The following is a 24,396-nucleotide window of genomic DNA, read 5'->3' on the forward strand; positions in this document are numbered from 1 at the left end:
CCAACATGGGTAATTCTTCGATTGTATATGTATCGAGTTTGTCGGGAATTCAAGTGTATCTATGTATTGAAAGACGCGATATTCAACCAAATTTAATTCGATTCTGTTCTGCTCCTGAGTTATTCCGAAGCTTAATGATCGTGAATAATTCTTTATTAGGGGTACTTACGTCCACTTGTGGGGATGAATGTCTTCCTTTAGGGTCCCAACATGGGTAATTCTTCGATAGTATATGTATCGAGTTTGTCGGCATTTCAAGTGTATCTATGTATTGAACGACGCGATATTCCACCGAATTCATTCGAATTCTGTTCTGTTCCTGAGTTATTCCGAACCCGAATACTCGTGAATAATTCTTTATTAGGGGTACCTACGTCCACAGATGGGGTTGAATATCTTCCTTTAGGGTCCCAACATGGGTAATTCTTCAATTATATATGTATCGAGCTTGTCGGAAATTCAAGTGTATCTATGTATTGAACGACGCGATATTCCACCGAATTCATTCGGATTCTGTTCTGTTCCTGAGTTATTCCGAAAGTTATTGTTTGTCAATATATCTTTATTAGGGGTACTTACGTCCACAGATGGGGTTGAATATCTTTCTTTAGGGTCCCAACATAGGTAATTCTTCAATTAAATATGTATCGAGTTTGTCAGAAATTCAAGTGTATCTATGTATTGAACGACGCGATATTCAACCGAATTTAATTCGATTCTGTTCTGCTCCTTAGTTATTCCGAAGCTTAATGATCGTGAATAATTCTTTATTAGGGGTACTTACGTCCACTTGTGGGGATGAATGTCTTCCTTTAGGGTCCCAACATGGGTAATTCTTCGATTGAATATGTATCGAGTTTGTCGGGAATTCAAATCTATCTATGTATTGAAGACGCGATATTCAACCGAATTCAATTCGATTCTGTTCTGCTCCTGAGTTATTCCGAAGCTTAATGATCGTGAATAATTCTTTATTAGGGGTACTTACGTCCACTTGTGGGGATGAATGTCTTCCTTTAGGGTCCCAACATGGGTAATTCTTCAATTGTATATGTATCGAGTTTGTCGGCAATTCAAGTGTATCTATGTATTGAACGACGCGATATTCCACCGAATTCATTCGAATTCTGTTCTGTTCCTGAGTTATTCCGAACCCGAATACTCGTGAATAATTCTTTATTAGGGGCACCTACGTCCACAGATGGGGTTGAATATCTTCCTTTAGGGTCCCAACATGGGTAATTCTTCAATTATATATGTATCGAGCTTGTCGGGAATTAAAGTGTATCTATATGTATTGAAAGACGCGATATTCAACCGAATTTAATTCGATTCTGTTCTGTTCCTGAGTTATTCCGAAGCTTATTGATTGTCAATTTTTGTTTTATAAGGGTACTTACGTCCACTGATGTGGTTGAATATCTTCCTGTAGGGTCCCAACATGGGTAATTCTTCGATTATATATGTATCGAGTTTGTCGGGAATTCAAGTGTATCTATGTATTGAAAGACGCGATATTAGGCCGAATTTAATTCGATTCTGTTCTGCTCCTGAGTTATTCCGAAGCTTAATGATCGTGAATAATACTTTATTAGGGGTACTTGCGTCCACTAATGGGGATGAATATCTTCTTTTAGGGTCCCAACATGGGTAATTCATCGATTATATATGTATCGAGTTTGTCGGGAATTCAAGTGTATCTATGTATTGAAAGACGCGATATTCAACCGAATCTAATTCGATTCTGTTCTGCTCCTGAGTTATTCCGAAGCTTAATGATCGTGAATAATTCTTTATTAGGTGTACTTACGTCCACTAATGGGGAGGAATGTCTTCCTTCAGGGTCCCAACATTGGTAATTCTTCGATTATATATGTATCGCGTTTGTCGGAAATTCAAGTGTGTCTAATGTATTGAACAACGCGATATTTCATCGAATCAGTTGTGATTCTGATCTTTTCCTATTCCTGAGTTATTTCAAACCATTTTTATTGCAAATCTGTGTTACAGTTGGGTACCTGTGTCTACTGAATGAGTCGCATTCTTCATCAGGAATCCCGATAACCAGTCACAAAAAGCTATTGCAAAATCTGGCAAGTGGTTTTTGGAATTCTGGTAAAAACTCCAAACTGATAAATACCTTAATGCCCCTGCTTTTTTGTGTGTTTCACATGAACATATATAATTCCCGAGAATTCTATTAGAATCACAGTGGTCAACGTAGATATATCAGGTGAGCAGCGATTCTCGTATTTCTCCATGTTAAAGTAATTTAATGAAAATGAAAAAATAAAGCATAGTGTGAGCAAAGGACACCGATTCCAGACAGGCCCAATATTTAACTCAATTTTGGCGTAGGAATGTCAGGACAGCATCCAGACACAGTGAGCACATTCCAAATATGCCTGTATGGAATCGGTGTCCTGGGCTCACACTATATTCTATTTTTTAATTATTTTTAATCAAATTACTTCAACTTGGAAAATCAACGCTGCTCACCTGATATATCAGGCAAAAAGGCCAGCGATTCCAATCAGGCAAATATGAAGTTGATGCTGTTCGATGCAATCTTGAAGTTATCTACTCCAAAGTATAGTTGCTTTGATGATATCAATAACTGTCTTCAATTACCTTGTCATAGTCTGATATAAATGATTCATGATCGATTTGTGTTCATATTGTTTGCAGACTATGCGTTTTCACATGAAATATACAAGCACCCGACTCCTGATCACTTTCGTAACATATGCCATCATTTTCCTCTTCTTTCGACGCTACGACTTGATCATATTCACTGAGATCGGCGCTCATGTCGAGAAACTGAAATCGAGTTCCAGAAATTCATTGACATCTGCTGAATATGCGCAAACGTTTCATTTGGATGATAAATACAGGTTGGTTGGTTTGAGTGAGCTGCAGTCCAAGTTAATATGTTGAACTAACAAGGTTATGGCAATGATATGATTTTATACAGTGTAACTCCTATAACTAGAAACATACAGCAGTCTGAGACCTGTTTAATTTTAGGATGGATGTATAGGATACTGAATAATTGTCTTACAATATAAAACGGCGTAATGATGCGTGACTTGATGTTGTCAGCTATGCTCAATGTTTATGATGCAATTATGAGCAATATTTTCGTAGTTTATCGCTTCCAATTTATTTGATTATTCTGTTGAACCGCACCACTGTGGATGAAGACTCAAAGTATTTATAATACTTGTATGGTATGTTATGGTAGATGCCATAAATATCTGAAATTATGAATAGCCATTTCCTAAACATTACATGTTTAACATGTCAAAGCTATATGAAATAGCAGTATGAAATATACAGCTCAAAATAGTAGAAGTACGCCATTTCATTTTAAACTTGCCTATCTTCAAACGTCATTATTCATTAATATAACCCACAAAATTACTAAAAGTGCCTTTTTTTGCATATTGTTAAGTACTGTGAAATGTTGTTTTTGTGAGTTATCTTCAGGAGAAAACATGATCGTTTGATCAATACGCATGAAAACAAGATACTTTTCAGTTATTCTCGTACTGGGAAAAGCAGATCGATGATTCCAACGGGGTGCCGATAATGAAAAATGCTTGGGATCATCAACCCAATATAATGTTACCACCTGATTGACTCTGAACATCAAAACAAACAGCAAATTCCCATTATATTTTGAAAATCATGTTTTTGTGCCGATTTTTACAAATTCAGGTTTTTTCGTGTGACTAACTTCTGCGCGACAACTGTTTATTAGTATGTTGACAACAGCTCATCATTTTTGGGAACTTTTATAGTCTGATTACTATGCCAATTGCTACACTTACTGTTTGCGAGTATTTATAAATCTATGTGTTTGTGTAGTTAGTCCATGTGAAATTCTTGTATAGACAATTCAGGGGGCCGCAAGCTTGCTAATTGTTTGAAAGATGTCAGTGACTTGAAGAAGGTGGGGAACCACTAATATATATCGATATCTTCTGCAGGACTCTGGAATCGAATGTGATTCTGATATGGGCGCCACCGTTTGGCTCTGTGCGGCGTACGGGATATCCTGAAGATGGATGCGTGTTGACGCATGATCGATCTGCAATTTCCGTGGCGAAAGCCGTCGTGTTTCATTTCGCTGAAATTCAGGATGATCCGGCTTGGCTTCCTCTGCAACACAAGAAGGAGTGGCAATGGTAGTTATCTATCGAATGTAATTTTGTTTCATGTTCAATAGTAGTACCGTATTAAATGTACCAGTGGGATACCCCTTATCACCATATGTTATTTATAAGTCCCAGTTGGTGATGGCAGGAGGGAAAATTGTGATAAGGGATGAATAAGGGGGCATTAGCCTTCATAAACTACTTAATTTTTATTTTTGGGGGGTGGGGGGGATTCGGTAAAAATCATGCAATAGGCCAGACATATACTATTTTGTTTCAGTTTTAGCCACTGCTCTCATCAACCCTTACCAAATAAGCCTCATTTTTGAGGTTTCATAAAAAATAGAGTGTAAAGGCATACAAAAAACTACATTGTCCAAAGTTACCCCACATGCAGGGGTAACTTTGGGCACAGATAATTTACAAAAATAAGGGACTTATTTATGACCATGAAGATTTTGGATTAGGTAATTCTAATCTTTGCTCCATGACCCCTGAAAAACACAAAACTTGCCTCCCCTACAACCTAGCATTTCCAAGATACAAAGCGAAATTGTTGAAAATTGTCCAAAGTTACCCCGGTTTACGGTAGCTGCGATTCCGCATTCCATGTAAAAATATGAGTTATTCGGCAATCTCCTAAAACAAACAAGGAGCTATCTTTTGTGCGATAATGTCGGGTGTCGGCTATCACAATCTCAGCAGCTTACTTCTTGCAGGTGGGTGTGGCTTTGTATGGAGCCCCCGAAATTGACAAGATTCGTTTTCCACAAGTCATTGACACCCTTGAACGGAGTATTCAATTTGACGATGACGTACCGCTCGGATTCTGATTTCCCGGCGTCTTACAGCGAAGACATGATTCGATCAAATAAGTATGCTCTGTAGTTCCCGCATCTTTAATTGAATAATTTTGTATTGCGAATATGTGGTGATACAATTGTTGATGTACCGTACAATAGGGTTTTCAAAAGAAACCTTTTCCTTCAGATTTTACTCGCTACTTGATAAAATTGTTAAGTTGGTTAAAAAAACGCTGCACACCAACTATGGCTGAATCCCGACCAGTATAAGCGAGATTCTTGCAGTAGAAAGTTTTGAACTTATCATTAAAAAACAATTTCAAAATTTTTCTGTCGACTCCATAAAATTGTTAGGCTGTCATTAGAGATGATGTGCACCAAATTTGGGTCAATTCCAACCACTAGAAGCAAAGTTATTGTAGTAGAAAAATTTGGGTTTGAATAAAATAGTATTTACGGTGACTAAGTCTTAAATTATTTATTATAAAATCCTGGAATTAGAAATTTTTCTGCTGCGATAACTTTGCTTCTAGTGGTTGGAATTTAGACAAATTTGGTATGCATCATCTCTACTGACAGCCTAACAATTTTATGGGGTCGAAAAAATAATTTTGAAAATTTTCTTTTTCAATTTTTAAATGATAAATTCAAAACTTTCTACTGCAAAAATCTTGCGTCTGGTTGAATTGAGCCAAAACTGGTGTGTATCGTTTTTTTTAACCAAACTAACAATTTTATCAAGTAGCCAGTGAAATCTGAAGGAAAAGTTTTTTTTTTTGAACAACCCTAATGTACAATGTTTTTTCTAATTCTCTACTCGTTGCTGACGATTATCCCTGACGAGTGTCAGCCGAAAATATTCGGAGTTATTTGAATATGGACATACTTTTCAATTGTGTATCGAAGTTATGTACCTCCAAGAAGCTCATTTGGAGCAGAGGTTGTCGAAGTCAACGTCGGTACCCAGTACAAGTAGCAGAAGAATATCCAAGGCCTGTCAAAACTACTCGAAGCGAAAATAGGAAAAAAGTCTGACAAGTACCAAGTAGTTTTTTAAAATGTAGATTTGGACGGAGAGTCGCATACTTTTTAGCAATTAATCAATGGTGGCATAAAATCACAAATGCCCAGGGTAAGTTTTCGTTGCACTGAAATCGTGAGAAGTTGCACTTAACTTCGAAAAAAAGATGCAGTAAAAAGTTGCATTGATGATTTTTTAGAATTATTAGGGTACGAGATACTCGAATTGTGTTTGGGAAGCTCTCGGAAGCTGTAAAAAAGTTGCAAAAACTTGCCCTACCAAAGACAAATGACACTGCTAATTGGTCGAATTCATAAGTAGCTTTGCCTGGAAAAATTTGGATGTGGTGGTAGTGTGAAGACGGTCTTTGAAAACATTCAGCAGTTACGGCGAGTCGGTGATGGTTATTTCTCCTTGTTCATACGAGGATTTCTCGTTTAAAAGTGATGCGAATTTAACGCAAAACTAATTTCTACTTTGGAATATCCAAAGTGGAACGCGAGTATGTAGTTCTGCATGAAAATTGTTCAGTAGAAGTGGAAGTTGGCTGAAATTATAAGCAATTGAGTGCGCTGTATGCAGTTCAAGTAGCCAAAGGTAGTAGTAGGCTACTGACAACCTCGAGGTCGCCTTCTCAATCTGTTTTTTTATAAGGTATATAAAATCCAAACTGTAAAAAGAAACTAGTTTTACCTAAGAACTTTTCCAATGCGAGAGGAAGAAGGCTGAAATCATATCCCAAATACCTCAAAACCTTTATAAGGTACTTTCTTACTGACCACCTCGGTTGATACTTATATCATTTTTTTCTCTTGTCAAGTTGAATGAACTTATCGTCCTTGCACTGACGCATTTTTTCACAGATCGGTGCAGGATCTTTTGCGGAACAAGAATGCTCCGGCTTTGGGGATATGGCTCGTGTCGAACTGCAAGTCCACTTTCCGAAACGAAATCATGAAAGATTTGCAGCGATACATGGAGATCGACGTGAAAGGAAAATGCAGCGGCGACGAGCTATGTAGGGGCGAATGCGGTAAAGCGGCGATAAACAGGTAGGTGTCTGTGTCGAACTGACTGACGCATATGATCTCTGTGCCTCCAGTAATTGGAAGATACATTAATCACTGAAAAAGAATAAAAGAGTAAATTTGGTACCCAGTAGAATAACAGGATAACTTGGGAGTTTTATATTTTTTTTCACAAATCCTCATCATATGTAGCTTGACCAGTATTTCTTAGCCTTTACTGACGTAGAGAACCCTTATGCTAATCAGCAAGCTATCGGCAAACCCCAAATATTCACCTAGCCACAAAAACAAACCTGTACCACTTGAGCATCTAATTATTGTAATACATTACTATATACCACTGGTGCTCAAAATTAACTGTGCATTAAAAACAGTCTTAAATAACAAAACAATAAAACATGATTTGTATCAATAGTTGCTGTAAATCTGTATGTATTTTGCTGTGCGAGTAAGGTGTGTGTCAGTGTCTCAACCTACAGCGAAACATTAGGGACCCTTGGTTAAGAGCCACTGAGATAAGACGGATGTGACTCGTGAATTAAATCTTAGCAATTGACAAAAGCATGTTTAATTCAAGCAATATGTTCTGCCACTTCATTGTAACTTGCTGCGCTTGCGGTTGTGTCTCTACGGAAATGATGACAATCGTAGCGAGACATTGCAGTTGCGCAATTTCCTATTCCTGATTCACAAGCATCGATATGCTGACTGATTGTTTTGCCGTTGATCGTGCAGTATGGCTTATACATCCTAAAATGTATTGAACAGATCACCAGAGAAAAAGACCCTAGATATTATGTCGATTTTGTGCCGATTCTTTTACCGTGTTTAGGTGACAACTTTATAAAGAGTCGATTTTGAACTGGACTTAAATGACATAATCGGATTAATCGCGCCCTTGAATGGCACCTCTCATATTTGTGCGTAGAGCAGACTCACGCTACATTCAACATCAATGTCTTTTTGTGACTTGATATGCACCGAACTTGATGTATTCTGGCTTTGTATATGACTAAAAACACCAATTTAGTAATGTTTCGGCTCTACAGGGACTTCTCGAGTGATGTTTGCACAGTGCCAATTTCTCTACACTTCCAAAATCTACAGTGCAGATGCAGATGGTGTCATTCTCGAACTTGTGTAGAATCAGCGAAGATACGTTATGTTGCGAGTAATGGTTTTAATCTGTTCTTGCCTTCCGTTTCAGATACAAGTTTGTGTTCACTCTGGAGAACTCCAGATGCCAAGATTATATAACGGAAAAGTTTTTCAACATCGGACTAAGGACGGAGGCAGTGCCGGTCGTACTGGGCCCGTCTCGGTAGGTTTAAAAAAATGGATTTCAACTAAATTATTGATATACAATTAGTTGCTGAGGATTATACCTGACGAGTGTGAGCCGAAAATATTCGGGTTCATTTCAATATGAATATACTTTCCAATTGGATATATACTTGCAATTCGTACAATCTATACAATATTTTCCGTGTACAGATCAAGCTATCAAAAATATGCGCCCGCCGGATCCTTCATTCACATGAATGACTTTGAAAGCGTAGAAGCGCTCGCCAATTATCTGAAGCGCCTGGACCGAAACGACACCGAATACTCGGAGTATCTGAAGTGGAAATCGACCGAGTACGCAGACCACGCGTTTCACACGCCTCCGAAACCGGACCCCTGGAAGTCGCTGTGCGAAAAAATCAAAAGCGGCTCGGGCACGGGAAAAGTGATGCAAAACCTTGACACTTGGTGGTATGGTGAGGGTTACGACCCCGAGCGTTCCGAGTCCACGATATCAATCTGCCACCGCGACGACGGCACCAACGGCCGCGATCTTCACGCTGTATTTGTGTTCTGTTATCATTTTTTCTTATCACTCTTCTTCATTATCACTTGCTGCATTATTTGGAAATCAAATCGTACATCTATACGGTTTAGGTCCGACTAGACCCTGATACGTGATTATGAAATGTATCAGTTTCGTTTTTTTATTTGTGTTGTGACTGAGATACCGAGATACAAAGTTTATTTTTAGATTATATGATGCAAATTTCTGTTCTTATGTATGCATTAGTATTAAATTATGATTCGTGAACTGTTATTCATTGAATGGTATATTGATATTCTTCAATTGTATATTGTCGTTCTGTGCCTCAAAGAATCTCTTCAATTAACTTTTTGTTGTTTTCCTTCCGCTTTGTATCAAGCGCAGCTAGAACAATGAAGGTACAGCAATGCAGTCGCAAAAATATTCGATGTACTCGCCAATGATGGCTATTATTCGCACCGCATTTCCATGCCTTTATGCACTATACTTAATAAAAAGAAGACTTATGAACTTTGCATCGGTCATGTGTTACGATTACGGCTGGGTGCCCGGGAGTGCACGTCCCCCAGTCGCTATGGGAGTTATTTAATCCATAGTAATGTGTTAGAGGTGCAGTTGAGGTAGATTTTTGTTTTTATGATCCAGCGAAAATTTGGGAAATCAGCGTAGTCTTCCGAAGGTAAGTAAAGGTTAAGAACCACTGACATAGACTATTCTGGTGGTCCTCAACCGGTGTGCCAATTGGAATGCTCAGGGATGCAGCTAGTGAATATAGTGAACAAAGTCGACATATGGAAAAAATTAGGGGATCCAAATTCCGAGTATGCCATTCGGTTTATTATCGATTTTTTTCATTTCAATACACCACAAAAATGTGATACAATGAAAAGATATGAAGGTGTCGAAACTTCTTGGAATATATAGTCTTTGAAATCAGACACCCACCAGAGCCTACCCGGTGTAAAGTAGAGGCATTCACACTGAATGAAAAGTAATAGAACAGCATAAAAGGATGGCATGTAACGGAAGGCGCGGTCGGAAGGAAGGAGGACGAATTGTCATAAAAAGGATCACGAAACCTGATGAAAAACATGCTGTTTGCTGACCTGTTGGCATTTCCATCTGAGGGCGATCAGTGCAGATTCTGTGAACTTCGTCATAACCTCATAATACATCATTTCAAAAAAATCGCTGAAGTAGTAATAATTGTAGTTTTGCTCATATCTTGTGATTTGATTGTCTGCCTGGTTCTCTCGCCTAGTTTATTGGTCTCTAATGCTCTAGTATGCTGTGATGATTGAGGCGCCTCTTGCTATTGGCGATTTCATGTCATAATTGTTGCTCTGACACGGAATAAAAATTGCTGTAGCCTACTCAGTAAGTATTGGTCGTTGGTTCTTAACGATGACATATCTTTCCGTTTCCCTTATATCTAGGCAAGCAATGGCATCTGTAACGATTGCTGTCGACTTTTTCACAAACTACATGTGTGTCACATGGGCGGCTGTCGCACGGATTGATGATCTATGTGGAAAGTACAGACATGTATGTAAGTTATAGTCTACATGTAATACAGGGAGGAATATGCAGTTCCGACATACTATTGCAACTCTTTCCGTCTCCCTTGTATCCAGGCATGCAATCGCATTTGTAACGAAAGCTGTCAATGTTTTCACAAATGGCATGTGTGTCACATGGGCGGCTATCGCACGGATTGATGATCTCTGTGGACGAGTACAGACAGGTATGTAAGCTGTAGTCTACATATAATACACGAATCTGCAGTTCAGACATACTATTGCAACTCTTTCCGTTTCCCTTATATCCAGGCAAGCAATGGCATTTATAACGATAGCTGTCGACTTTCTCACAAACGGCATGTGTGTCACATGGGCGGCTGTCGTACGGATTGATGATATCTGTGGAAAGTACAGACAGGTATGTAAGTTATAGTCTACATGTAATCAGGGCTTTGGAGCAGCCGTAAATTTAAACTGCTCCAGCTCCGGCTCCGGAGCTCTCTTCTATCATACATTAGCTCCGGCTCCAGCTCCGGAGCCGCATTATAACCACGGCTCCGGCGCCAGCTCCGGCTCCGGCTCTGAAATTATCGAATGGTCCTGTCTATATCAGGGGTGGCCCGCAAATGTGGCCCGCGAGAGGGTTTTGCGCGGCCCGCGAGGTAATGTCCTATTATATTATCGACAATGAATTGCTCAGATTGTGAACTTGCAATGCCAACCAAAAATTACAATTCTTACTGCGACACTTGGGATGTTGATGACCATAAATATCAGTTCCGACGCATTGGCAGATCCAGGATCCAGTCACATTTTCAGTAAACCGTCGTACATTACAATAGACTAAAATAGTAGCGAAATTTTTCTTCACGCTACCCCCTACTGAAAATGAAAAAAACGCCTATAATTTACCCGATTGAGTCTAACTGTATTCGCAGTTACGGAAGAAAGTCTTTTCGCGTTTGCGCTCGCATAAAAATCGTCGACGGTGAAATGTAGGCACAAAATGATTGTCCCATATTATCGGAGACCCTCGATATCGATGTGTCCAGACGCTGAATAGTCGTGTCGTGTCCTTGCAAACTGAGCCTAGCGGGTGGTATACAATAGACCAGCAATACTCACCTAGTTTATTTATAAACTTAGAAAATTTTACCCGCTTGGCGTGGCTAGTGGACCGCGCACTCGTTCGTCAATTGCATGTGCCCCTTTAGCCGAAAAGGTTGGCCATTCCTGGTCTCTATGGATTACTAATCTAATAATAATAATAATAATCTATAGTAATCTAGAGTCCGTCAGCCGTCAGTAATATCCGATGTAGCAACAAAGACATATAGGTGCCGCCGTGCCGGCTTGTGACTTCATACTGAATACTTGTCAATTGTCGACAACATCATAGTTGCACTAGAACGCAATTTACTCCATGCCATTGCTGTGCACAGCATTAAAATTCAGTTCAATTATGATAAATCAGCAGATGTGGTTGTTGCATATATAATAGCATCTTATGAAATAGGTCGGAGCCGGAGCTACTCCTCAAATAACGGGCTCCAGCTCCGGCTCCGGCTTCGGCTAAATTTTATGTAGAGCTCCGGCTCCGGCTCCAGCTCCGGTGAAAATGCACGGCTCCGGGGCTCCGGCTCCGGGCTCCGGCTCCGGCTCCAAAGCCCTGCATGTAATACAGGGAGGAATATGGAGTTCCAACATACTACTGCAACTCTTTCCGTCTCCCTAGTATCCAGGCATGCAATCGCATTTGTAACGATAGCTAGTAATGTTTTCACAAATGGCATGTGTGTCACATGGGCGGCTATCGCACGGATTAGTGATCTCTGTGGAAAGTACAGACAGGTATGTAAGTTGTAGTCCATATGTAATAAAGGGATATGCAGTTCCGACATATACTATTGCAACTCTTTCCGTTTCCCTGCTACCCAGACAAGCAATAGCATTTGTACCTACAGCTGTCAATATCTTCAAAAGTGGCATGTCGCAATGGCTGTCATCGCACGGCTCAGTAGAAAGAACACACAAATCTTTCAATTCTTTGTACATATCATAGTTCATCATATGATATTAGCGTTATATCAAGATATATTTGATTTTTGAAGGAACTCGCCAATCTTTTACCACGTAGAACAAGGATCTGATGTGATGGATGTCGGATGTGATCAGTAACTTCTATGTTTGGAAGTACTTGAAGTAGATTTTGCCTACTCGCACTTCGTATTAAGTAGTTATGATTTTTAGACTACTTCAACTTCTACTTGACAGTTTTCGTTTTTTTTAGGCAAAATAGGCGTAGAATATCTACTTACTTGCTTACTTGTGAACCGCCACTCCTACTTCAACTTGAATTGAAATTCCGGAGTTACTTCTACTTCTACTTGAGTAGCGACGTTGACCACTTTGACCACAAAACACGAGGCCCGAGAGAATATTTTGTGCGGCCCGCATTTTCGATTTTCAAGTAATTTGACTATATTTAAGTGCTAGCGTAATGGTGAAGCCTCCGGCGCTATCGCCGAGAGTCGTTTCCAGTTTTTCGCGCCGAATGCAGTGGGTTTAATCGAACACGCCCACTCGAATAATATTCTTCTCTTTGACAATATCGAGAGAAGAAGCGTTTCGGAGTCGAACCAAGCACCTTGTCGTGCTACCTTGCTCATGGCCCACTGCGACCAGACGCATAGGCTACCCTGGCAACTACGAATACAATGCGTGCCGCAAGAAAACACCATACAGCAACTATACCGGCCATCCGCCAATCCGCGCCGAAAGGCACTTCGTCAGCCCTCCCCCAAAAACGTTGGTCTTGGGCCCCACAGGGCAACAAGACAAACTTCCGGGGGCCTCGCCCCAAGACCCTACAGTGGGACGTATGTTTTCGCCTGTACTTGTCAGCATATTCATTCTGCTCAGTGTAAGTAGAAAGTTTATGCAGCTTAATCGCGCCTATAGCGAAAATTTTCGATCATTCAGGACTGAATCGGTTTTCTTGCTGCCGAATTTTCAGCACACCTTTCGGAGTCCCATGCTAGCCTAAACTTCATTATGTGTTGGTACGTCGAGGCGCGGCAATGGTTGATACCGAAATGCCTATTTCTATTAATCATGTGTATTTCTCGGAGAAGGGCACCTATTAACCACACACTTAGGGGCACTAAATCGCGCGAAAAGAAATTGAAAAATGTGGGAAAAAGTTTCAAAAAAGTACGCTATGATTTATGTGTATTTGCAAAATAATTTTGGGCTCTTTTCAAGCTCGGCCCCTCTCCAAATATGCGGTTTTGGGTTGCCCCAGTTACTGTCCTGCACAAAATGAATGAATAGGAAACGAATGATCCCGCGAAATGCGCTGTTTAGCGAGGAGTCAGCCCGTACATGCTCTGTTCTTGTCGCTCGCATGTTGTCAAATGACACGTCTTGAACTTTAAGTCAAAACAAACATGTTACCAGCCCTAATGTTACCTCACGAAGCTCTGAATCAGTTCAAAATTTTATGTTTTATTTATTTTATCAATAGAAAGCCTTCAACATTGGATCTTGAATTTAAGGTATAGAATTGTAAAATACCAGGCGGACCGGCAAGAATGTCGTCGCGGACCGGCGGTTGAGAACCACTGGCTTAGATGGCACTCAACGCTATTATGACGTATCTCGGCACAAAAAAATCATTTTGAGCCGAAAAGAAATTGCACTTACTGTTGAAGGATTTTCCGTTGCCTTCATATCCTTTCATACACGTGCAGATGAAACCGCGACCAACGTTATCGCAAGTTGCGTGTGTGTCGCATGGGCTGGTGTCGCAAGGGAGCGGTTCTAAAAGTATGGGACGACGTGATTTTGACTCAACTGTTTACGACGTTACTGCCGTTTTTCGCACGCTTAGTTCCTACCCGTCGCCGCAAACTGATGTACGTTGTCACGAGTAATATTTTCCAAATCTAAAATTTAGTTAGGGCAGTGGTTCATTAACCGGCGTTTCACGGAACACTAGGGATTACGCGAGCCAGTCTCAGGGGTTCCGCGCAGGTCCAGACGCGGCCTACGATAACCCAAGTGTTCGTAGGCCCCGGTCAAGAGTCACACTCAACTGATAAATGTGATTTGTGGTGATACGCCCGTCATGGCTATCAGGGTTGCAGGTAATTAGTCGAATTATGACTGGTATGATAGTGGCCTACGCAGGAGAGGCTGGTGTTCGGAATCGAAACACCGTGCTTCTAAAATGACAAACATTTGCTAATCCGCAATTAAGCAATTGGTCTCACGCTGTTGCGATTCGACCGAACAATGCGATGACACTTCCCAATGCCTCGCATTTCTGAACTGGTATATGAAAGGAAACAGCAGAAGTCATACTGATTGGCAAAAAAGATTCACTGTAATGTTATCGTTTGTGTGAAAATTATATTTTGATGGTTTTGTTCTTTTATAACTCTGTTGATGTCATTTTGTGCACCTGTAATCTATAGCAATGTACTGAATTCGTAGTTACATGCGTGTTGTGGTAGATTTGTCCTCCTTTTTCAAGAAATCGAAAGTGTCGCCCTGTTCTCCGAGGACGCCTAAATACCCTACTTTTTGGCAATTCGTCCTACTTTATAGCTTTGAGAGCGAGTCGATTGTATACGGACAGCTAAATATATGAGTTTTGACAGCAGTGACGGCAACCATTGTTTAAAAAAAATGAAAAAAGTTAACCACAAGCGATTGTGGGAGCGGGTCTTTCGGAGTCGAGTGGGCAAAATTACCTTTTTTAAATTACCCGTTCTTTATTCCGCTAAAATATCTTTTGTGACTTGTAAAACGTGCCCTCTTTTTCGGATCTCAAAATATGTTAACTCTTATCTAGTGTGTGCTAAGCGAAATCTTCGAACCCTATATAGTTCTATATATCCCTGCTTTCGAGTAAATAATTTTGTAATTGACAATATAGGCTACATATGCTAGTTTAGTGCTGTTTAGTGCTGCCGGCGCCATGTGGAGAACGGCCCGATGTTGAAAAGCGAAGAATTTCAACCAGAGACGTTATAATGACGTGACAAATTTATAATACATGAAAAAGGTTCGAAGTGCAGAACCTACCAAGGTTCGTTTATTACCGTGAACCTCAAATTTACAGAGGTTCACACACAGAAAGCGAAAGTGAACCTCACACCATCCCCAGTATTTCCGCTTGCTTGGGACTGAAGTTAACTGACTTTGTAAATGAATCCATTATTCGCGTTGATAATAATTCTGCCTGACAAGCATATACTCGCTACCATCTATTCTTGTTTGATGTAGTTGGCAGAAGTGATCAAGTAGCTAACAAAGTTACTTAGGTACAATAAGCAGTATCATGGAATGCCACGAAACTATGAGTTGAAATTGGGCAACGCGCATACGAAGGAATGTAATATCAATAATTATAATAATGTGTATAATAGAAAACGTCGGATATTCGGACGCTGTCGCGTTCCGTATCGTAACCTCCACTCCGGAATCTACTACCAACAGTCGTATAGTTTTTGAAAATTTAGCATTCATATCAACTTGGTTCAAATCATTTCCTGCGCTTTGCGTTGATTATCATCACGCTATATCGATTTCAACGTATGCTTCATTATAATTAATAAAGACATAACTTTCGGGGCAATGTTACGCCTCCAACACCATGTCTGTTCCAAATATTATTCAGCAACCAGTGGATCTTGAACCATTGCTGCGCTCATTGGAGTTCAAAGACCCACCAGAACTCCTGAAAAAGGTATTGAACTAGCTACGGGATGGATTATCAGTATGAATTCCCCTAGAAATCGAGATGATATTGTGATGAGTTACAGAAAGGTTTGCGGTGATCCAATATTATATACAAAATCAAACGACAGGCTTTTCTCTGCCAAATTTTTACTTGAGGTCATGGAAAAAATAATTGATAATGGAATGAAGCCATCCTCAGCCGGAGTCATTGGTCTCTGCCAGTATTTCTGAAAAGGAGAGCGATATTTTAGAATACATGGCTGGTTTTACATTGAGAAAGACAATTCGAAAATTCAATGACCAGTTAGACCAGGGGTGGGCAAACTTTTGAGCTCGCGGGCCGCATTCAACATCTGAATCCATTCGCGGGCCGCACTATATAAAATTGGGATTATAAACCAAAACGCAATATTGATATTTGATTATATAGTGAGGACATGCGGAGATAATATATGTGCTTATTTAAAACAAGCTAAACATTGCTTTGATGATATCGTGCACGCGTCAGAAACATATAGTGGCGAGATTTCATAGGCTGGCGGACCTCAATAACCAATTTGTCAAAACGATAGCGATGAAAGTCGGTTGGCCCGATTGTTAGAACATGATTGAAATTGAAATCTGTGAGCAGCGATCAGTCCACTTTAGGCTCAGTTCCAGGACACACAATGCTGACAGCATCATAACCATGTTAGCTTGAAACACGCTTCTGCTATGTGTAGATAAAATATAAATACCCCAGTTCTACGCATACCGACAATGAATCTATACTTGAGACATGCCCGAATCGTTTTTTATAAGCACAACACCGAAATAATTAAAAATGGAGTGGCCAATCTGAAATCCCACTCGTGATCCAAATTATGTCAATCTCGTTGCAGCTATCCCGCTGTGATATTAAGTATTTACTTTAGATCAGTGGTTCTCAAACTTTTCAAGACACGCCCCCCCCTGCCCCCCTTATGATGATGAAAGATTTTGCGTACCCTTATCGTCATATCACAAAACGCAACCAGGATGCTAGCAAACCCAACGGGTAGTTTGATGGCATGGAAGGTTACGACTGTGCATGAGAGACTAAATACAGAACAATAACTTTGAATTGGAAGTAAATCGCGCGAAGCGCTAAATAATTTTTCAGTTGAGCTCAGCTTCGCGCCCCCTGCAGATGCTTCCACGCCCCCAAGTGGGGCGCGCCCACCAGTTTGAGAACCACTTTCTCAGAATTATCATAGTGAAATATACTAAGAAAAAGTTAATCAAGTCCCTGCATTAATTCGATTTTTAGTACGCATTTTATCAATATTTTTAAAAAGTTTCTTTAGACTCTCGCGGGCCGCACAGAACGGTGTTGCGAGCCGCATGTGACCCGCGGGCCGTAGTTTGCCCACCCCTGAGTTAGACCGATCTTTGGCAAGTTAATCCCCCTGATGGAGCGCAAGGCTGGGGCACTTGTAAATCCAGGCTCAGAGCTGCTCTTTCTTCTTAGGAGAGCCTACAGAGAGTTTACGATGGAATGTAGCAAATTCCCAAAGTTGATGAACTTTTCAATTTTGCAGGACAGAGTTGTCAAAAGTTCATACGCAGCGTGTACTAATGTCCACTCCAAACTAGTGATAGACTGTGTCATTGACTTATTTCTTAGAGTGTTGGGTCACTCCTTCACAAAGAAGCTAGTTAACAAGCTTCGGAAAGAAAGAGAGTCGAATAAAGGAAGCCAGGGTACACGTTGCGATTTGAAGGGAAAACCTTGATCCGAAATTGTTTTACAATGTTTTCAATTTCAAAATTGATGGCATTTAACTTACAATGTAGATTGACGAGACACTGCAGTACATTGTGATTTAGTTGAACACACCGCCAGTGTCCTTTTTAGTTTATAAATCTGCTATATTTTTCAGATTGTCATGTTCTACCCGCGCTGCTAAGGATTGACATCTCATTGTAACGAGTATGTGATCGCAGGGTCAACAAGAAACGTTATTACAAGAATGACGATTCAATGACGATGCGAATATTAACAAACCTTTACCACATGAAGGTGTAGGGTACAATACCATATATATCACACCAGAAGCATTTTTGACTTCTAGGCATGCAATCCTTTCATTTCTCATCTGATCAATAAATGAGCATTGCAACAGTCATCATGTGTGGTATTGTATATTGACAAATTATCAAGTATATTGACGATTTATCATACATTCGCTGGATGTTAGCCAGTTATGCAGAGCTGTCCGGGGCACAACTGGTACGAGCAGATAGGTGCATGACGGCACCACGGAGACCAAAGTATAAACCCGATTAAAATGAAAGATCTCCGGGTCGCCATGACCCTTTCATATCCAGCAAATGGGTTGGGTGTCAGTGACAGTTTTCGGTTTTTCTACAGATTTTGTGATTTCCTGGCATGGTTCATATTTTGTAATCTCCTTGCATGGTCCGCGGCGTCATGTGGCCGGTCATATTCATCTGAAAAATAAGATCATACGGCAGCATACGATGGACAAGTCATCGTCAAACCATATCCTGAAATGATAGGACATAAGTGATCATGGTTGGCATAAGCTGGTCGCATTTTCGATGGATATATACAAATTGGTATCGAATCTATGATACGTTTCAACCATATGTGCAGCATTGCAAAAAGTGTGGGCTGTTTTTAATCTATAAACCTGTATTCGAGAGTAGCTCAGGAATTTCGTAAATTTATTTATTTGTAGACGCCTGCACGCCCTGCAGGCCTTGGGAGGAGCAAATCCAAAACTGACCTGATTTTAGGTTGAATATGCTGATCATCTTCCTCCAAATCAAGATAGAGCTTTCCATTCCTCTCATATGCTACCCAGCCACGTATTGAACAGTAAGAAAGTGACAAATTAGCATCCAACTTGATTCTAAATTTCACCTACCTTGAATAAGAGATGCGTCCTTTTTCAATCGGGCAACATTTTGATAATAGAATTTCTTAGCACAAGCTTTTCTGGGAGCTGGCTCTTTCCTTGGTGGGGAAGAGAATGATGCGGACTTTTTAGGCAAATTGAGGCAAGGTATGGCTCCCAACTTCAGCCGACGTCTCCCAGAAGCACCTGCCGCTATGATATCCTCTGGCCGGAAATGTAGATCACATATTGTGGCTCTTAAAAACACAATAAATGGTCAATGAAAGAATAATTGCATGATGCCAGTAACAACGTATCGGTCACTGGTTTGCGCTTAATACATATAAATATCCAACTTTGATATCATACCGGTATGCACTAGCCTGGCGGAACACCTCCCATACCATTTACAGATCATAATCTGTCACAACAGAAAAGGAATTCCGTAACTCACGATTCTCTACCAAGCTGACTGATTATATTATCTCTTTTATCCGTAGAATCACGCATGGACAATATAAAACAACGTAGATGCGACCGGTGCTGCCTTTCCTGTTCGTCCTTTGCGAGATCCACCCTGTAAATGACAAAGAGTGCTGAATTACCATTTTTTCGACTAGTATTACAATCAGGGACGGCACAATTCTTCGCAGGCATTTTCAATATCCGATAGCTCTAAATAAGTACCGATATAGTTCTGCAAAATATATATATATTTATATAGTAGGTCAAATGGTACATCCGATCACAGCTAACAAAAGAAACTTTGTGGATGCCGAGGTCTCGGCGGTCTCACGGCTCTCGCCATAGTGAGCAAAACACGGTTTCGCGCCTGCGCTAATTTGCTCGATGACTTGTCATTCAACCGTATCTGATTGACAGGCCACGCAGTCACAATTCTATCCCATTCAGTTTTCCATGATATATATAGTTCAATACAGTGGTTCTTAAACTGTGTTCCAGCGTCATCCAGATGGCTATATGGGTGGCGCCAAGCTCAGGGGGCGGTATGTGGGCGCTGAAAAACATGGCGTCGCAGTAGATAGTATAGTAGGGACATATGATTAATGATTAAGTAGAACAATAGTTCTATATTCAGGGGTTCGTTTCGTCTGTTCAACAGTTATGGCAAGTAGATATATCTCATTGGTACGGAATGCGTGTTCTGGTAATGATGACCGACGACCGTAAAATGCTGCATAACTCTGTATTGCTGGTTTAAAATATTGTCAGTCTGTTTATGACAGGGGTCGCGGTCGCGAAATTCTCTAGTGGCCGGTCGCAAAAATATACTCATCCACTGACTGTCCACGGAAACGCTATTGCCCTTACTGTCCTACGCTAAAGTGGAAACCAGGTTAAGAAACCTAAGTTCCACTCATGTATTTACAACAGGGGTGTCAACTACCCGCTGGGCGCATCCGGCCCGCCAGACGATTTCATCCGGCTCGCCACGCAATTATGAGTGCGAATTGAGAAATGCTTGTAGAATGTATAAATGCACCACATTTCTAACCAAAGTCGAGAGTTTTAGTAAGAAATTCGTTCACGTATTTATCCCTCAAGACAGGAAATGTGAAACATGTTCGTAGGCCACATTCCAACTATACGGTTGTAGTGTTGCGGCGTCACTCTAGTCATCATTATGCACAAGTTACCGAATTCTGAGAAGGCAAAACAGTACACACTCAGTTCGGATTGTTTATGGAAAGATGGATCAAAACGTACTTATTCACGGAGGCGAAATCACCAATACAAAATCTTTGTATGCAGTGTGTATAGTGTTACAGGGCATGTTTTTGTTGCACTTGAGCTCGTGAGAAAGTTGCACTTAAATTTAACAAAAGTTGCAGTTATAAGTTGCATTTATAATTCTTTCGCATCATTAGGCTAGAGATACTCGAAAGGTTCCGTTGTATAATCCGACAGGTTAAGATTTGCAGGATATCTGCTAGTTTTGTTTCTTTCTTCGCTATTCAATCGACTATGTATATACTTTCAAGTTCTTTACGTTTTAAACCTACATGGCATCATTTCGCTGTTAGCTCCCGCGCAGCTGTCAAATTCGCAACTCCTCCATTTCACGGCCGGCCTGGTGGGACCGCCGAAAATTACATTTTTCGCGGTACGGAGCTAGAAAATAACGCAATGCGGACATAATTTAGTTAGTCCATAAAAAAGTGAAACATCATAATCCAAACATCCTCGGTCTGCAAACTTGGCAGAAGGCATTGCTGCAAAACTCAGTGTTGGCTACTTTAATAAAATCAATAGCCTGAAAAGGAGTCCTAGTAAAAGTGTAATTTTCGGTTGTTTAGCCTGGGCGCCCGCCGCCCGTGAAATGGTATAGGACCTCAAATTTAAACGACAGTGAACCAATCAAGCGATCGATGTACTTGATCGATCCTGCTTGACTGGAGTTGTTTAACTTCTACTTCGGATTTACGTAACCTTAGTATTCTTTAGTTCTATGCCTGGATATCTCATTTCATCTCTGTACTGTACAGTACCAAATTGTGCGAAGTATCAAGTACAAGCAAACGTCTCGGGCGTTTGCAACCTAAACATATACTAAAAATATCCTTGCCTACCCTTCACCCGACTTTCACACAAGGTAGCTTGCAAATTGAAACATAGCTTACTTTGTTTTGTACGTTATTTTATTAAATGCGACTCGCAGCATTGCAACAGTCGCAACGTACGCCGTCAATACCGCCGATTCCGAGTCGTTAGCGGCCACGGCGTGGAATCGTCCTTCGCGTGAAGGTCCGGGGGGTAAATCGCCTCACCGGCGTATTTTCAGTGGTTGGAGCAAGAGTGGTCGGTGCTTCAGTAGCTGTAGTCGTGGCTGGTGTCGTTGGTACGGTAACGACACCCGATATTCTGGAACTTCCTCTCGCGGCGTTGCGATCCAGTACCGACTGCTTGAAGAATTCGCTGCACGCCATCCCGTCTATGAGATCTCCGACTTCTTCGTTGTTTTCGCCTTTCCAGTAAGCTTTGCCTTCGCAGCACCAGTAGTCGCGGCCGTCGATGCAGCTGTTACCGCAGCACACAGCCTTGTCTTTCGGTATGCCGCCGAGTTCGCGGGGTTCGCCGTCGCAGCATTTGAACGCGTCACCGTCCATGGAGCTCTCGCCTGCGAGTGGATTGGGTTATTTTGTATGAATTATTTGCGTTAAGAGTGGTCAGCGTCAAAGGTGGTCACTAACGACGTATAGTTATACTTTTTCAGAGTAGGCCAATTCAAGTCAGTTTTTTGTTTGTGCTACGTACTCAAGCGGTTATGTTTCAGACTGCATTTACTTCTACTTTACCAGTTTATAAAAAGTAGAATATTTGAGAACATTTTGCATCTTTTCTGCGTAAAATTGTGATTCGAACCTCGTGAAATATATCTTTCGATGCGGTACCTGAACGAGGCTAATGTATTTTCGAAAGTTGTACCAGGTACCCGAAGGCATACCCACCACAGCATTGCGTGTCCGCGAATTCCGCTCCGTTGAAGACGTCGGTGCCGCAGCAAATTCCGTCTTCCCCGTACGGGTTGGGAAGTCTCACGCCTTCTTCGCAGAATATGGACACTCTGATGTCATACGTGGTATTGCCGTCGCATCTGCCGAAGTCCTTGTAGAGATTTCGATTTACTACGTCGTCGCAGCAGAGGTAAGTTAATCGATTCATCGCCTCTTCTGCGCAACATTCCAGGTCTGCTGGATCAATCTTCCTGCCGTCTTGTCCGTCTGCAAGATATATATATGTACAGCACCGTAACTGCCGCACCCCAAACCCCCCAATTGGGGGGGGGGCGAGCTCGAAGGGGGCCCCAAATTATTTCATGAATTATCATAAATTATAGAGTATTTTTTGAAAATTTATGCCATTTTTCCAAAATTTTTCGCGTTGCGCGCGATTTAAAGTTGCCAAATATCTTGATTATTTGGTACTCTTCCCACCCAAAAAACACACGCAAGATTTAGAGAAATGGACATATCGGCGTTAGCCATTAACACGCCACTACGCACCAAGATATATAACGATCTAGGACTTATTACATGCGACTCCAAGAAGTGTGCCAGAACGATCGGCACGATCGCGAAAAGCTTGGCCGAAACGGTCTGCCCTTACGCAGACCGAAAACTCCGTTATATATACAAAATAATATGTTTAATTGTCCATAGGCGCCTAAATGACTGGCGCCATATGTTCCTGTCTTGGCAATCTGAACCTCAGAAGACAAATACCATCCAGCAGGAAAAAAAATATATGACAGTGAAGAAATACCAATTTGAAATCGTGTGCGTCTTTTAGTTTAGTACGTTTGAGCGATTCTATATTTTTGATATAGCAGACAGGAGGTCACGAAATAAAATCATGTAACGAAGTCATACCAACGGGTCCGCCCGCCCGAAGAAGTTTAATTATTATTTATGGGCCCTACAGTTTCCGGTAAATCTGATAACGTGAGCAGAGAGGACAAGATATAGATAGCAATATATATGCAATTCCCGATCTTATTGGCCGATTGTATCATGAATTATCGAAAATTTTCGCGCTTCGAGCTGGCTCACTAAAGAGTGCAGCTAATTTCGTGGCAAAAGCGAACACTGTGATGAGGGGTCGGTTTATCACCCCATGAGAACCCAAAACCCAAGTTTTTGTGTGTGGGTATTTTTTGGTGCTGACGAAGTGCTGTTTCGTTCCTGCCAACGGGTATACGGCCGAAGATGTCTAATTATTATTGTGTGGTCCTACGTTTTGAAACAGACATCGCTCAGCTCTACCGGTAAATCTGATTACGTGAGCGGAGAGATGATCAAAATTGATAGCAATATATATATAATTCCCGATAATATTGCCCGATTCAATAATGATTTACTGAAATCTTCCGCGCGTCGCGCGTCTAGGCGGGAAAAACTGTCTCACCAAACGGACATCCAATGGAGATGTGAAATAGCGTCAAAAAGCGGAGAGCCAAAGGGGGTCTGGGGGGCTTCGCCCCCCAGAAGTTAGGTTTATCACCCTATGGGGGGCCCAAATCCAACGTTTTTTTGGGGGTGGGCTGACGAAGTGCTGTTACGGCCTTGTATATGTAATATGAACTGTATATGTATCTATATGTAAACGTTTCACACCGGCTAATAGAGTTTGAAAATTTCGAATTTGTCATAAAAAGTTTTAAATAAATAGTCAAATCTTACTGGCTATAACCCACGGAATTGTTAAGTTTTCTAAAATGCAAACTATGCAAAACAAATTTGACTCAATTACAGCTCGTAGAAGTGAAGTTATTCGAGTTTTTCATTAATATAATTCTTGGGTTACCCGCAGAAAATACTAATTTTTCAAATGCAAGATTTTCAACTCCAATAACTTCGATTCTACCAGTTGGAATTGGGCCAA

The 24,396-nt window shown here is 40.9% G+C and overlaps 2 protein-coding genes and 2 long non-coding RNA genes across 5 annotated transcripts in view; 2 read left to right on the forward strand and 2 right to left on the reverse strand.

Annotated features, from left to right (window-relative positions):
* The first annotated feature begins 2,216 nt into the window (after positions 1-2,216).
* On the forward strand, positions 2,217-9,358 carry LOC145459068 (alpha-(1,3)-fucosyltransferase 7-like). 2 transcript variants are annotated; one of them, XM_080337660.1, is made up of 7 exons: positions 2,217-2,233; positions 2,689-2,894; positions 3,993-4,190; positions 4,880-5,035; positions 6,848-7,036; positions 8,220-8,333; positions 8,507-9,358. In XM_080337660.1, the coding sequence occupies exons 2-7, from the start codon at positions 2,692-2,694 to the stop codon at positions 8,961-8,963; spliced, it is 1,317 nt and encodes a 438-aa protein (XP_080193786.1). In that variant the 5' UTR covers positions 2,217-2,233; positions 2,689-2,691; the 3' UTR covers positions 8,964-9,358. The 2 variants fall into 2 exon arrangements, with proteins under 2 accessions (XP_080193786.1, XP_080193785.1); XM_080337659.1 differs by lacking the exon at positions 2,217-2,233 and having other exon boundaries at positions 2,626-2,894.
* Positions 9,359-12,038: 2,680 nt separating this feature from the next.
* On the forward strand, positions 12,039-18,258 carry LOC145459138 (uncharacterized). Its single transcript, XR_013921288.1, has 2 exons — positions 12,039-16,118; positions 18,013-18,258. It is a non-coding gene; the product is annotated as an uncharacterized LOC145459138 (long non-coding RNA).
* A 29-nt stretch (positions 18,259-18,287) lies between these two features.
* LOC145459137 (uncharacterized) lies at positions 18,288-19,887 on the reverse strand. Its single transcript, XR_013921287.1, has 3 exons — positions 19,448-19,887; positions 18,883-19,250; positions 18,288-18,583 (listed from the first exon to the last, which is right to left on the reverse strand). It is a non-coding gene; the product is annotated as an uncharacterized LOC145459137 (long non-coding RNA).
* Positions 19,888-21,635: 1,748 nt separating this feature from the next.
* LOC145458766 (uncharacterized) overlaps positions 21,636-24,396 on the reverse strand; it is a 181,010-nt gene continuing 178,249 nt past the window's right edge. Inside the window, exons 10-11 of the mRNA XM_080337246.1 lie at positions 22,464-22,736; positions 21,636-22,132 (exon numbers count right to left, since the gene is read on the reverse strand). Coding sequence (XP_080193372.1) covers positions 21,723-22,132; positions 22,464-22,736 — 683 coding nt within the window. The 3' untranslated portion in view covers positions 21,636-21,722. The remainder of the gene's footprint in view (positions 22,133-22,463; positions 22,737-24,396) is intronic.

The sequence above is a fragment of the Botryllus schlosseri genome, chromosome 16 (genome assembly GCF_051294905.1).
Source record: "Botryllus schlosseri isolate E-star chromosome 16, Bs_hap1, whole genome shotgun sequence".
Lineage (NCBI taxonomy): Eukaryota > Metazoa > Chordata > Ascidiacea > Stolidobranchia > Styelidae > Botryllus > Botryllus schlosseri.